The 12,612-nt window shown below is 41.8% G+C and overlaps 1 protein-coding gene across 15 annotated transcripts in view; it reads left to right on the top strand.

Annotated features, from left to right (window-relative positions):
* MKLN1 (muskelin 1) overlaps positions 1-12,612 on the top strand; it is a 108,748-nt gene that overhangs the window by 35,233 nt on the left and 60,903 nt on the right. For all 15 annotated transcript variants that reach the window (XR_015286046.1, XR_015286047.1, XM_086886388.1 and 12 more), the window contains 2 exons: positions 5,324-5,401; positions 6,549-6,614. Coding sequence is in view for 13 of the 15 variants with exons in the window: in XM_086886388.1 (XP_086742514.1) it covers positions 5,324-5,401; positions 6,549-6,614 (144 nt within the window). In the remaining 2 variants the exon portion in view is untranslated. The remainder of the gene's footprint in view (positions 1-5,323; positions 5,402-6,548; positions 6,615-12,612) is intronic.

Here is a 12,612-nt window from a genome sequence, read left to right as displayed (position 1 = left end):
GTCTTGTATTGTCCTGTCTGACAGACACTTGTTTCTTGTCAGATTTGATGTGGATAATCCTCCTTCCCTGTTTTTTTTTATTCATGTCCCTTTTTGGAGGCTGAGGAGCTCAGCATCACTTAGGTGAGCTGGAAGAATATGCTGTAGCTTGTTTTATTAGCCTTTTTATTGTTGCAGCAAGTATAAGAAGCAAGTCTTGGTAGTAACAGACGGTGGATAATCTAGCAGGAGAGTCTTAAAGAGCATCATTAGGTTTTGTCACTGCTTCTGAGGGACAGAAAAATATGCATGGGGATGTTTATTTTGCTTCGTTTTAATCCGGCACCTGGCTAGCTGAAGTGAAATGTCAGTGTGCGCATCTCCCATCGCTCTGTTGGTCATCCTTAATGATTTTGCTTGCCTTGGAATACATTAACCTTCCTTCCCCCATCCTCTTGCCATTTTTTATGCTGTCTTCAGCTTTAAATGTACCCATTTAAAGCTCTGTCGCCTCCCAGCACCCTTTGGAGAGAAGTGCTATCTATCCCGAGACACCGAGGCTGCATCCCATATTTGCTTTAAGCTGACAAGACTGCGGGTTTTCACTAACTGGGTCAATCCTGCCCTTGCTCAGGACAGTGTGTCCCTGGCACTGGTGCTCATGCTGCCACATGGCCAGCCCAGACAGGGAGCTGATCAGGCTGGGGTGGGGGAGAGGACAGGACAAACCTCTTCTGATACCCATAAAACCCCCTCAAACTGCAGCTGGAACAATTTGAAGTTGTGGCAGTCAAGGTGCTGAATATTAATGGTGTTTAACAGCTGGATTCTTCTTGGTAGGATGGGAATAGAGGTTTTCAGCCTTCAGCACATTCTTCTGCAGTATTCCTACTACTTGCTCCCTGTGATCTTCCAGTTACCTGTCCTTACTCTATTCTGCATTTGTCAAGCTCCCCAGCATTTTCTGAGCAGCCTGATCTGGTGAAAGGTGTCCCTGTCTGTGGCATGGGGGTTAGAACTAGATGATCTTTAAGGTCCCTTCCAACCCAGGCCATTCTGTGATGATTTTTTAATCATTTTACTTTCCTAGCAGCTCTGTTGTGAAGTCTCAGTAGCTTGCTGCTTAGTCTCTAAGGTGTGGGTGTTCTTACCACTGAACTCCTGTCTGATGTGTTGTTTTTCCAAATAAAAGAGGATTAACTTTAGTCCTGTGTCTGTGTAGTGTAGCTGAAGTGTAGAGTTAATTGAGACATACAGATCCTTAAATTATCCCTGAAATCGTTCAAAGAGCAACTGTTCTGTTGCAGACTGGGCATGAATATGTGAACTCCTGACCGCTTGCTGATCTGGGAGTTCATTGCCTTAAAGGCACAAACAGAAGTGCAGTGAGGTTGACAGAGATACTGCACACTCAGTGCAGCCTAAAATGTCTTCTGGAGAGTTTGGTATTTGCAGTGGTGGGTATTGACAAAGTGCAACGCTCTGCATCTCTCGCGGGCTATTTCCATAGGCTTAGTCATGTAGAAAAAGAGTAGGTGGTCAAGAATTAGTGCTGGCAGAGCTAACTCTTGTTCTTTTGCATTGCTAATGATGAACGCTGTCTTCCACCTCACATCACCAGATGATTTCTTTTGAGAGCTCGGTGGCAGGCAGCCACACTTTTCCCACTGATTCTTTTGACTTGTGCGCTACACTTAGAAAATGGGCAAATGGAAACTCTGGCAGCTGCCTGACTTCGTCTCAAAAAGAAAAGGTTCCCTAAATCTCAGCTGGTTCACAGACTTGGTTCAAATGCTTCACATTTGGATCCATTCCTATAGCTTTCGGGCCTATATTATTGAAGGAAAAAATCTGCTTAATATTCCTACAGAGAGTATGTGGAGTGCAAACTGCTTGGTTGAACAGCTCGCAGCTCCTGTAGACGTGGAAAGCTGCTTGGAATGGGTGGAAAAACTGCTTGTTGCCTATTAGTATTCCAGGGACTGAGGTGTTCTTTCTGGCACTGCTCATGTCAGTATGTGACATGTGTTTATCTGGTGACAAGTCAATCCTGTGTGACAAACAAGAAGTTTTGATGCTCAGCCTGCAGGCTCCCAGTGTCTCCCAGAACTCAGGATTCACAGGAACAGGATGCACAGGAGCAATTGTATTCCCCTGGAAGCTCTAGACAGACACGTATACCTGCATTTTACCATCTAATATTGTTTGGATTTGGTTCTGAGAAAGCTGTTATGTATACTGGGATATTTGGAGGGGAGATGCTGGATAGGGATCCAAAGCCTCTGGGAAGTAAATGGTAGAGTTTGTGTAGAAGAAGGATGACTTACATGGATTTGAGAGCAAACCTTGTTTCATTTTTATGAAGAACAAAGTGCAAGAAAATATTACGCCTCTGAGGCTGGAAAAAAAATGGTGTTTCCTTGTTTCTCCCAAATCTTGAGGAAATTGTCAAGTAACAGCTGGATTTTTATCTGCTAGAATATCTCTCTCCTTCAGGTTTTCTACAGAAGGTAGCTTGTGACTCAAAAAGCCTCAAACTGTTTAGGTATTCTGGCTACTTTTCTTTGGTTTGAGAAAAATCTTAAAACCTCAAACCCCAGCTCCCAGAAATTATGGGCTAAATGTCACTCTGAAGGTTTTTGAGCCATTGGCAGTGAAGTGAATAGGTTTCAGCAACACTACCTGGAGATGTGTGTTGTCTAAAAACCCCCAAACTTGACAGAACTTGCTCCTGAGTGACTTCAGAAAGTTAAATATTTTTGTCCGCAATGTTTGTCCTAATCCTTTCTGAGTAACCTGCAATTGGCTGGCAAAATAAAGACTTGGGTTATCAGGGAGGCAGAATTTACCGAGCTTTAATCACAGTGAACTTCGTGTTGTTACATCCAAAATGCGTCATGACATGCTGCAAAGGGCTTGAAAATAGTACAAGTCGTTTTTTTGGCTGTAATTTTAGTAAACGTGGACATTGAAGTGAGAGGTCTCCGGAGCAAAAGAAAACACTTCATTTAAAAACTTCCACCTGACACTTTTTTTTTTTTTTTTTTTATTTTTGACAAGAGTCTCGAAATTTATTTTAAACTCCTGATTCATTGGGAACAGCTGACAGACCTGAGCAGGCCTAGATCTGATCCTCAGTGCCTCACAGGAGCTTTGGAGACCTTTTGGTCAGCAGTGCTCTCCTGACAAGGAACATAAGGAGTGCGCTGGCGTAGGTCTGGCGTCGGGTACAGAATCCACCTAGAAATCCTCCTTTTTTTTCCCTGGTGGTGTCAGACAGGTGGTGATTCAGCTTCCAAAACAAGCTGCTGCTGGTTTGCAATGCAAGTAGAGTGAATGTGGAACTGCTTCCAGCAGAAGGAAACATTTCTGGGAAGCAAGCTGGAATATTTCCAAACCGATGTCCCATGGAAGACAAGAAGCATTATTAAAAGAGGCTGAAGGCACAGTAGGGGAGAAGTGTCATATCTTGACAAGTGCAGCCTGTGGGTGTAGAGCATGGGAGAGAGGTTAAATCACCCTTTCAGATCCTATGTACTGTAATTCATCCTTTTGAGCTATTTATGTCCAATTATCTATTGGCTGCCATCGGGATAAATACAGTTTTGGTTTCTGTCTTGCAGACCCAAGCCTGTAACGATAACCAAAAAGCTGCATTTCTGTCTGGGTTTGTGGCTGAGTCACTGTGGGATTTCTTACAGCACATGCATTTGTTCTATTAGGCCTGGCTTTTCTGAATCAGAATTTATGAGATCTCAAGCTTCGAGCCTCTCATGTGTTGTCCCAACTTCATAAATGCTGAAGAAGTGGGAGTTAAGAACCCTGCTATTAAACCCAAAATAAACCACTTTTCTTTCTACATACATTGAGCAAACTTCTGGCTTTCCTCGATTACCTAATGTGGGGGGAGAGCTGCTGGTTTTGGCGCGGAGGTGAAAGTAAAATCTGCCCTGTTTTCAGAGTATTTATTTGGAAAAACTTGCACAGCTGAGTTTATAAAAGTTTTATATTTTCAGACCAAACTCATCACCTTTCAGGAGCTCTTGAGTGCCCTTGTTTTCCTGTTAGATGGTCTCTAAATAGAGCATTCATCTTCTCCAAGGAAATACTTGCTGCTGGCTTGGGTTTTAATTAAAACCTGGATTTCAGTCACGACAAACTACAGGATGCCAGGAAACACTTTAAAATTTTCTCTGAATCTTTTGTCATGCTTAACAAAGATTTTTACCTTTTTTTAAATAAATAGGGATGTGTTCAGCGAGGATCATTCTTTCTTGCCTATATATCTACAAAGGGCTTTTGTATAAATAAGCAGAGGCGTTGATCATCTATTAAATTCCTATTGTTTTTTTTCCAGGTAATGCAATAATACATGAATACAGCAGAAACATTAGTCAGGAAGAGATTGTGTGTTGAGATGGTGGGTGATGGGTGAGTTGTAGCCAGGCAAGCAGTGCTCAGGTGCTCTCATAGTTTGCTGTGCTACAGAAGGTGAGGCAGGTGTTTCAGAGGAGACATTTGGAGAACAACAGCACCGAGTTCCCCACATGCCAAGCCCTTCCCAGAGTGGAGGGCAGTCCTAGGGAGTGTGGGTGTTACAAGTCTCTTTTACAGAAAATTAGTGTTTATGTGATAGGCTGATAGCATCTGAACAGAATTAGGAACTGGCCTCTGGGTGCTGATGAGGTGGAGGGCACAAGGGGAGTGCTGATAAAGTGCTGGAGCTGGTGCTGCTCACAGAAATGCTGCACTTAGCACATCTGGCCTGGGATCTAACACCTCCTCTATTGCTCTTCTTGCTTAACTCTCTGAAGAGAATGTAAACTATTGTTTTGTTTTTCATCCAGGGCTTGGTTGTCCCATATCACAGCATTTAGACAATCTGCTCTGCTTCCCTTCTCTTCTCAGATGAAGCTCTAGAGATGCTGTCTGACCTAGTTTTAACTTAATGTGCACTAAAATGGCTGAATTTTATATGCACTGGCAACTTTCCTTTTGCTTAAATAAGGGGGAGGAATTCTATTCTTAATTAAATTCACCACACTGGAGATTTATAGACACTTGGCACGACCTGGCAGGCAAACTGGATAATTCCTGATTGATCTAGTAGCAAGTATTCTTTTTATTTTAGTTCTTGCACATTTAGTTCATTAACAAACTAACAAAAGTTTAACCAACTAACAAAAGTTTAGCAAACTAACTGACACATAATGGAGAGCTCACTGAAAGTGGAGGCTTTGGATTGGCATACTGGATTGAGTTAGGCTGAAGTTATCCACATTAAAAGTGATTTTGCTGTAATGGAAGGATAAATGTTTTATCCAGCAAAATTTTTGTTTTGCAGATGGCTTGTTCAATCAGTATATCAGTCAGCAGGAGTACAAACCTCGCTGGGGGCAGATTATCCCCAAAAGTACCAAAGGTAAGGACATTTCTTAAGATACAGCTCATGTGCTGCCAGTTCTGTCTTGTTCCTTTGAGAATGTGGAGCAAGAAAATGATGCAAGAAAGTCTCCTCTAGGAGAGTTCTAGGGAATGGTTTCTTCTCCGAAAAAGTTGCATTTGTCTGCAAATTCAGTGAAATTCAGCCTGCTCTCTGGTTGAGTAAGGAACACTGCAGGAATACAAGTGGTAACTTTAAGCATAGATCATCAGTTTAGTAACAAATCCCAGAATATTTGTTAAACATCAGAACAGTTAGCTGTGTTAGCTGGATTTAGCACAAGGAGTTGATGTAGCTTCAACTTCAAGTGGAGAGGTGGCAAATAAATACATTATCTTAACAGGGAGTATTTTAAATGAGGTGGATCTTTTGAAGTCTTGATCTCTTACACAGTATATCCAAACTGCAGAATATTTTCCATTCCTGTCTGCCTTGAGAGGAGACTTGTAGCTGCATCCTTAACTGCAGAGTACAAAAATCACTGTCATAGAGCAAATGTAGGCTCCAAGGTGACAATTGCCAAATGTGGAGCAGAGTCCCCAAGCCCCTTGGGAGAGGTTATCTGTGTCACCTGTCCTGAATGCCTAAGATATATAAAGTAGTTGGAAAGCTGCTTTAATTGGGCAGGTGGAATTCCCTTAGATGTGAGAATAGCTGGTACAAAGCCGGCTGTGCTATGTCTAGATCACCTCCTGCTGCCATCCCAGGGGTTCATTTCCCTGTCATTTGAGTATCTGTTCCCACAGCTCAGCCCTCAGGCAGCTCTCAGGTGGGGAGAGATGGAAGGGGAGCCAAAGGGTGACTGTGTTGTCCCTGCTGGAGAGCTGCAAGGACAACTCAGAGCTCTTCTGTGTGCCCCAAGTGCGTCAGGAGCGTTGAAGCTCCTTTCCAAGGCACTGAGAGTTGCACTATTCACTTCTCTCTGTACTGTCAGTCACCAGATAATTCAGTATAAAACTTTGTACAGTTTTTATAATGCACAAAACTAATATTACCTGGAAAAAGTGATGTGCTAGTATTTAAAGAAGGGTGAGTTATTCAATTCCTCTGCTTCCATGTTGAGGCTGTATCTTTCTTTGGTTTAAAAATTTTATAACGGAAAACTCCCTTCCCTTTTTTTCTCAAGGTGACGGGGAAGACAGTCGGCCAGGCATGAGAGGTGGCCATCAGATGGTTATAGATGTGCAGACAGGTGAGTAATTATTACATTTCTTAACTAAATTATTTAATCAGTTGTTTTCCAGATAAATATGCAAATGTGTTTTTCTTCAGACATTGTGTTAGGTTTTGAGGAAAAAAAAAATTCATGCTTTCTTGTAGTTGGATTAAATGCTCTGTTTCCTCTCTGGATCTATATTCCAGCTGCCTTTCCCTTTCTTCCCTAATAATTCTGTGTTATGCCTTAGCCATTGTCTTGTCTTAACTAAGAAACCAAGAACAATTGATTTTAATTTTTTGTTCCTCCTACCATCTTGGAGCAGGAATTCAAACAAGAGAAGAGAAATTAGGGATAATTTCCCTTATCTGCTACAGGCTGTGCTCAAGCAATAGATCTGATGTGTTGAAACATTCCTTGTATTTTGGTTGGAGTGGCTTCTAATTCCCACAGTGTGCAAGAAACTCCTGTTAGATATAATTCTTTCGACATTTCTTGCAAAACTGTTTCCTTAAGGAGTTTAATGAATGGCTCAGCCTCTGTTCAGAGAACCTGCAGAGAAAAGAAAATGGGGCGGTGTATCAGGAGCAGTTCCAGTGATTGTTGTTCTGCATAATTTTCTATATCTTCGTCTGTTATTTAATCAGATTTCTGTGCTACGTCAGTCGTTACTAAAATAAGGAAAGCATCTGCCCAAGTCTTTGCTGTATGAAGGAAAGGATTTTTCTTGGGAAGGGAGAAACAAGATCAGGGTGTGGGTATTGGATAGGAATATAGAGTGGCATTGAAGGAGTTGGCAAAAAAAATGCCCATGGCCATATCTGTTGTGGTCACAGGACGGGGACAGAGCATGTGACAGGATAGGACCTTCCAGAGTAATTTGCTAAGTCATAGTGAACAAGCAAAAATCCAGCAGTAGCTGCAGCCTCTGGCTTTTGCTCAGAGTAGTTACTGCTCTGGAGGAAGCACTTGAGCTATTTGGTGTAGGAGAGTAAACTTCTTTCATTTGGTGGGAGAGGTTTGAGATTGATTAGAACAAAAAGCTGCTGGAGGATTTTCTGTGTTTGTGCAGAGGCTGGGAACGCTCCCTAGTGGCCTCGGGAATTAGTGAGTGTTTCACAAGAGCGTAGAAGAAACATGATCCGTGTCAACTTGGAAATGATAGTCCTGCACACCTCCTGAAAATAAAATATCCATGATAGTGTGAGCCTTCCTTTCCATTCCTCTTGCTTTTCCAGCAACAGTAGGGTTGTCAGCTCTGCTTTTGACTGCAGTTTTTGCTTTAACAAGGCAGTGAAACTCATCCATGTATTTTTTAATATTTTGTGATAGATTTTGTATATATTATATGTACTTTGGATATATGTGTGTATTTAATATATATTAATATTTATTTTATTTATGGATATGTATATAGCATGTATATTATAAATTTATCAAATATCTATAATTTATTTTAGTACGTATAATATATACATTTTATTTTATTTGTTTTACTTGCACAAAAGTGGCTGGACAATACCCACCAAGGTGGAGTCCTGGATCTCTTTCCCTTTGTCATGGTGGGCATTTCTTTCTGTAGCTCTATTTAGAGGTGGTGGGATACCTTCCCAAAGTTTCCCTGTGGGCTGTTTAGGAAGTTGCTTTCAGTTTTGTATCCGGGTCCACTGAGACTTGTAATAGCTGAAATGTTTTTGAGATGATCAGTTTTGCCATTTAATTTGGCTCATGACAGGGCAGGGGAAGTTCTTGGGGCTGTTTGCCATTGCTGATTGCTGGAGTTTTCCTTTTGAATATAGGTGGAGTTTAATGAGCTGGTGGGAATTTAGCCAGTTATGTCAGGATGCATTTTACAGACTGGGGCTGGAAAGCTCCCTGGCTAACCTTGGACAGATCCAGTGTTAATGGAAAAGGGAGCAGTGGTGTTCTCTTCCCTTCAAAGACATCCTCTCCTGCCTTACTCACACACCTGCTGAGTGGGTTTTTTAAAGAAGACTTTAGCAACTGAAGAAAAATCGTCTCAGTTTGCACTCCTTGTTAGAGGAGTGAGGTCCTTCTCAAAAATGAGTATTTTCTTCAACTTAAATCTTTTGGAAGTGAAGTGAAACAAACAGCAAAATCATACTTACAAGGAGATTCTCAAGTTTTATATCACGTAGATTTAAGTGTTTGAAGCAGATTTTAATCTCTGATGGCCAGACCTGTTGTAGCTATATATGAACTATAAATGGTTTGGCATTTTGACTAACTTCAAGGAGATTTTAACCACTTCTTACTGACTAGGAAAATAATTCTAACTTAATAGTACTGAGCCTGCTGGATGCACGTGCTGGTGTTAAGTTAGAGGATATGGATTGGTGAGTAGCTGAACTAGATCTTAAGTTGCTGCTAATGCATGGAGTCACTGAGACTGTTTTTATCAGTTTCGGGTAGAGCATGGATTAACTTGGTCTCAGCTGCCTTTTAGCATGGCTTAACTTTCACTTAGAGTAGGCTGAAAGAAACTGAAAGAGAATTTAGCATCTCTGCTGGCAGCCAGTAACTTGTGCTGGAGCTCATTTCCATCTGACACTCCTGTTTTTAATACCTGCCACAGCTGACTGAGTAAGTGCAGTGTTCCTGATGCTTTGGGAAGCTCTTGAAGCACTTCGAAATGGAGCTGTAGGCATTGTGGGATGTAGAACTGAGAATGCAGCCTGATGTCTTCCTATATATAAGAAAAAAGAGAAATTAAAAATGGGAAGTTAGTGATTTCCACAATATCCTCCATAATTTTAATCACATTAACACTCAGACTGGAATGACTCTGAATGGCAGAATTAGGAAGTTGAATTTGATATATATGTGCAGAAACATAAACTAAGAGAAATTCACAGTTATAGCTGAAACCACTGTTAGGTACTTTAAAGCTTTAGGCTGGAAATGAAAACAGAAAGCTCCTGTTATTCCTGCTTTTCCCTGCAAGGTGGGTTTCTCATGCAGCTCTCCGTGTGGGAGGCTGGAGAGTTCTCTGCTTTTCTACAAGGCAGAGGAAGTATTTTAGTAGTTGCAACCCAGGTACATAGATTAAAACAAAATTATCCCCCAACCAACCTCAAAACTACACAAGTACACAGTGTTGTGTGCTGCATGTCAGACATGAGAAGCTGTTTGTGTAGGTCCTGGGGAAATACTGGGGCAGTAACACCCAGGCTCGAGTGCAGAACAGTGTTCCCACAGAATTGAACCCTAATGCAGTTTTGGATGAGGATGTCAGCATTTGGCACTGGTTCCTTATTAACAGCTCTTTGAGTCTACTCTTCCTGGGCTCTTTATGGGTCAGATATGCCACATGTTTCAAAATTCCAGTGCTTATTCTGGAAGAAAGAGGGAATGGGTAAGTGAATTGCCAAGAGCAAGTTTTAAGGAGTAATATAAGTACTTAGAACAGTATGTGTGTTGTGTTTGGAGATGTGGTTTATAATTCCATAGGCAAGGTGGAATTGATCTCTTCTGCTCTTACAGGGCAGACACAGTGAATGACAGTGCAGTCCATAAAGCCTTGTAATAGTTTTGGTAACAATAGAAATATGGACCATGTAGAAATCATTCTATTAAAAAAAAAAAGATATTTGGTGTTATATCAGGCTTTCTTAAATGTTGAAGTTTTCCCTTGAGCCTGCTTTAGAAATAACAGCAAAGCAACCAGGATGATTTTTCTTCTGTCTCCATTTCTCTTCTCTTTGGCAAGTGAAACAGTTTTTTGAGGGAAACCATTAGTGAAATAGTCTTTATTGATGTGGTACCTCTGTTCTCTCACTGAAGTGCAACTGTTGTGTAATTTTGGTTGTACATCATTTTGCTTTTCCTTTCGTCCGAAGGAATTCTGTTTGCTTCCTTCCATTAGATAAATGAGGACAGATCTGTTGGTTGGGAACAGAGGGAGATTCAGAGCACTGGGCCCAGCGTGCCCATTGTATACGTGGGCAGCACAGCAGAAATGACAAGGCTGGTTCAAAAGCAGCATGGAAAGATGAAAAAGATGAAGAGAGAGCAGCAGACATGAAGGATTCTGTTTTGCCTGAGGAAAACACTGCTATCCATAAGATATTTAAAGACAAGACTTGTGTACAGGATGAAGGGATCTCAGAAACAAAACACAGATGGCTTCTAAGCTCTGAAACACAAACAGCTGCTGAATCCTGGAGGTTACTCAACTTCATGGGGCTTTCACATTTGAGACTTTATGTCTATCCTTAAAAAAACCCCTGTATTCATCCAGCTTCTATCCCGCTGAACTGTGGCTCAGAAACCAAGGGGTATGATACCTCAAGAAGATTAAGAGCTGGTTTTGTATTTGTGCTCTTAAATGCTCCTCTCAAAGTGGGCAGCACTGCTGGCATGTAACTAAAGGTGTGGGTGCTACTTGGGGAAGTGACATCCTTTTGTAGAAGGCTTTTGAGATGTCTTACACCTTGATTGTTTTTTTTATTTCTGAGAGGAATCCTTCAGAGCTTTAGGGACAGTAGTGCTCCAGTACAGCCCCAGCAAGTGTGTGATGGCAGCTGACTGGGAGGGCTGTGGCTGATGAACTGGGGAACAGGACCATGAGTCCAGGGGACGCTGAGGGGCTGCAGGAGAGCATTGTGAGGTTCTGATCCTGCCCCTGGGATGTGACAGCTGTGCAGGAGGACAGGCTGGAAACTGACTGCATGGAAGGATTTGCCTGGTGCTGGAAGCAGAATGTGCATTGACAATGTGTCCTTGTGGCATTGAAGGCCACTCTCTCCTGCTGGGCTGTGCCAGGGCCAGCAGGGAGAGGGCAGGGTGACGTTCCTCTTTTGGGTACTTGGGGACACATCTGGAGTGCTGTGCCTGATTTGGGCTCTCTGGGACAGTAAGGATTGTGTCAAACTGAACTGACCAAGTGGTCAGGGCTGGAGCGTGTGGTGTGTGAGGAGATGCTCAGGGAGCTGGTTTTGTTCATCTGGTAGAAAGAAGGTTCACGGAAGGATCTTAGAGCTGTCTTCAGCTACTGGTGAGAATATGGAGAAAGCCAGGCTCATTTTTGGGGCAGCAGAGGGATAGGATAAAGGACAGGAAGTGAAAATCCTATTAGATATTAGGGGGAAAAAATTGTAATGAAGTTAATCAGTCATTGCAGCAGGAATCCAGTCTGAAATGTCCATCCTCTGAGATACTCAAAGTATAACTGAATAATTCCCTGGGCAACACGGTCTCTGCTGAAGTTAGCCCTCCTGTGAGAGATTTGGGGGATGACTGATGGACCTTGCAGAAGTGCTGTAGATCCACAGTTCTTTTATATTACATGGAGAACTGTTCTAGTAGAAACATGGAAATAAATACAACTTGACCAAAGAATGTAGTTAAATATGTCACCAAGACTGGAATGTATTCACTGAGGAAGACCTCTTGTACCAGAATCCCACCAAAAATTTCATAATGTGGAGAAAATTGAGTTAACAGGAATTAGAGAACTGTCTTTGAGAATGTGTGTGAACCTGGACTGAAACCACTCCAGGAATTTTGATATTTAATGTGCTGGAGAGGGCTGCTTTGCTGCTTTTCTGAGACATAGAAATTAAGGAGAGGTTGACAGGAAATATATTGATTGTTGGGAATGTACATCCTCTAATTTGACAACTTCTCTGGCACCTTAATCATCTAGAGAGTAAAGGAAGAAAAGAACTCAGACATTACAGAAAAATTTTTGACTGAGCAAGCAGTTTAGAAATACTCACAGAACATATTTAATTCAGAGTGTTGAATTTGTATTCAGAAATAAATGTAGAGGAAATAAGCTGAGGATGCTGGAGGAGAAATTTGACTTCCTAAACGTATCTGGTAAAAGCTTTGGGTAAATATAATTGCTTTCATGTTTTTTCTTGTTGCCTTGCAGCTAGGTTTGAAAATTCTCCTGCTCTGCCCCTAAAGCTGAATAGAGACTTGCTTTAATAAAGCAGCATCAATTTTGCTGTGTTCCATATTGCTTGGATGCAGAGGGAGGATCCTTTCCTTCTTGAGTTCCCCAGTG

The sequence above is a fragment of the Cyanistes caeruleus genome, chromosome 4, assembly GCF_971803275.1.
Source record: "Cyanistes caeruleus chromosome 4, bCyaCae1.hap1.1, whole genome shotgun sequence".
Taxonomy (NCBI): Eukaryota; Metazoa; Chordata; class Aves; order Passeriformes; family Paridae; genus Cyanistes; species Cyanistes caeruleus.
This window is presented reverse-complemented; position numbering and strand designations above follow the sequence as displayed.